At 51.5% G+C, this 1,576-nt stretch overlaps 1 protein-coding gene across 1 annotated transcript in view; it reads right to left on the reverse strand.

Moving 5' to 3' along the window:
• ERMP1 (endoplasmic reticulum metallopeptidase 1) overlaps positions 1–1,369 on the reverse strand; it is a 22,173-nt gene extending 20,804 nt beyond the window's left edge. Inside the window, exon 1 of the mRNA XM_041396997.1 lies at positions 1,342–1,369. Coding sequence (XP_041252931.1) covers positions 1,342–1,369 — 28 coding nt within the window. The remainder of the gene's footprint in view (positions 1–1,341) is intronic.
• Between the last annotated feature and the right edge of the window lie 207 nt (positions 1,370–1,576).

Genomic DNA, 1,576 nt, shown 5'->3' on the forward strand with positions numbered 1-1,576 from the left:
CGCCCGCCGCGCAGCCGCCGTACGGGCACGGGCACGGGCGAGGGTCAGAGCGCGGCCCGGCCCCGCCCGCCGCTCACGTGGCCCGGCCCAGGGCCCGGCAGTGGCGCTGGCACTGCGGCTCTACCACAGGCACGGGGTCGGTCGGGTTTTGGGGGAAGAGCAACTCACCGGGTCCAGTCTCCCTGCCCAAGCAGGGTCATTCCAGAGCACATGGCTCAGGATTTGTCCATACTGTTCTTGAATATCCCAAGTGAGGGAAACTCCAGAGCTTCTGTGGAGGCAATCTGTTCCAGTGCTCAGTGACCTGCACTGTAAAGAAAAAGGTTTCTTCCTCTTCCTCGGGTGGAACCTCCTGTGCATCGCTTTCTGCCCACTGTCTGCTCTTGTCTTCTGCCCTCTTGCCCTGCTTCTCAGAGTTGCTCAGAAGAGCCTTGTCCGTCCTCTTGGCACCCTCCCTTCAGAGACTTACAGACACCGATAAGGCCGCTACACAGTCATTTTCTTGAGGCTGAACAAGCCCAGCTCTCTCAGCCTTTCCACATAAAAGAGATGCTCCAATTCTTTAGTTACTGTCGTTGTTCTCTGTCAGATGTGCTCCAGGAGCTCCATTATCAGATGTGCTCCAGGAGCTCCATGTCTCTTGTCCTCAGGAGCCCGTAACTGGGCACAGCCAGCGCAGCTGGGCCTGCTTTGGCTACACACCGAGGCTGGGAAGCCCTCAGCGGTGGTTGCCCATGGAAAGTGGTGGCAGTGGTGAAACCCTGGGCCCTCTGTCCAGTTACAGCTCCAGGGTGAACGTTCACCTGACCCTAAACCTGACCAAAGACTGCTCCATGCACTATGTGGTACATCACCTTGCTCACAAAGGTGCACAAGGCTTTCCCTGGTTTCCTGGTTCTTATAGCTGCTTTGGTTGGTTGGTTGGTTTTGTTTTCATTAAAGCAGAAATGAAAGTTCACAGAAGTAACAGTGGTGCCATGTAGGGGAGCAGCAAAGTGCCATAACCCTAAAAAACATGAAGTAACAGCACTTGGTTCTTGCAGCGTTTCCCCCTCCACTGCATTATATCTTTGGCATTTCATAGTTGTAGCAGTGCCCAGACTGGAGCTCACGTAGGCTGGGGTGCAGAGCAATAGCATCAGGAGGTGCTAGTGAATAGTGGCTTCTAGTGATCTCCTGCCAAGGAGAACATCTGCGAGGATGGGACCCGAGCAGTGACAAGGACCATCACTCATGCAGCACTCCACATGGTTCTCTTTGGGAGAGAACATTTCTGCCTGTTCTCACACTGTCTTTGAATGATAGCAGACACCTTTTTGTGGTCGTTTTCCCTATGTTTACCATACTGCTTTCCAGTGTTCTTCACCATTTTTGAAGATATCCTAAAAGATACCTACTTTTTGCTGCTTTGTGATGTAATCTGGGAACAAAATACGTAATGATCTAGAGAAATGGCAGTTTCAATAAATCTAGTGGTGTAGGTAAACACTGAACACTGCTCCTTTCTACCCTGCCCTTGTTGGCAAATGAAAACTAATAGGATTAGCAATACTCATTGGAATTAAAAAGTCTGAAA

Source organism: Onychostruthus taczanowskii, unplaced genomic scaffold (assembly GCF_017590055.1).
Source record: "Onychostruthus taczanowskii isolate IOZ18803 unplaced genomic scaffold, ASM1759005v1 scaffold133, whole genome shotgun sequence".
Taxonomy (NCBI): Eukaryota; Metazoa; Chordata; class Aves; order Passeriformes; family Passeridae; genus Onychostruthus; species Onychostruthus taczanowskii.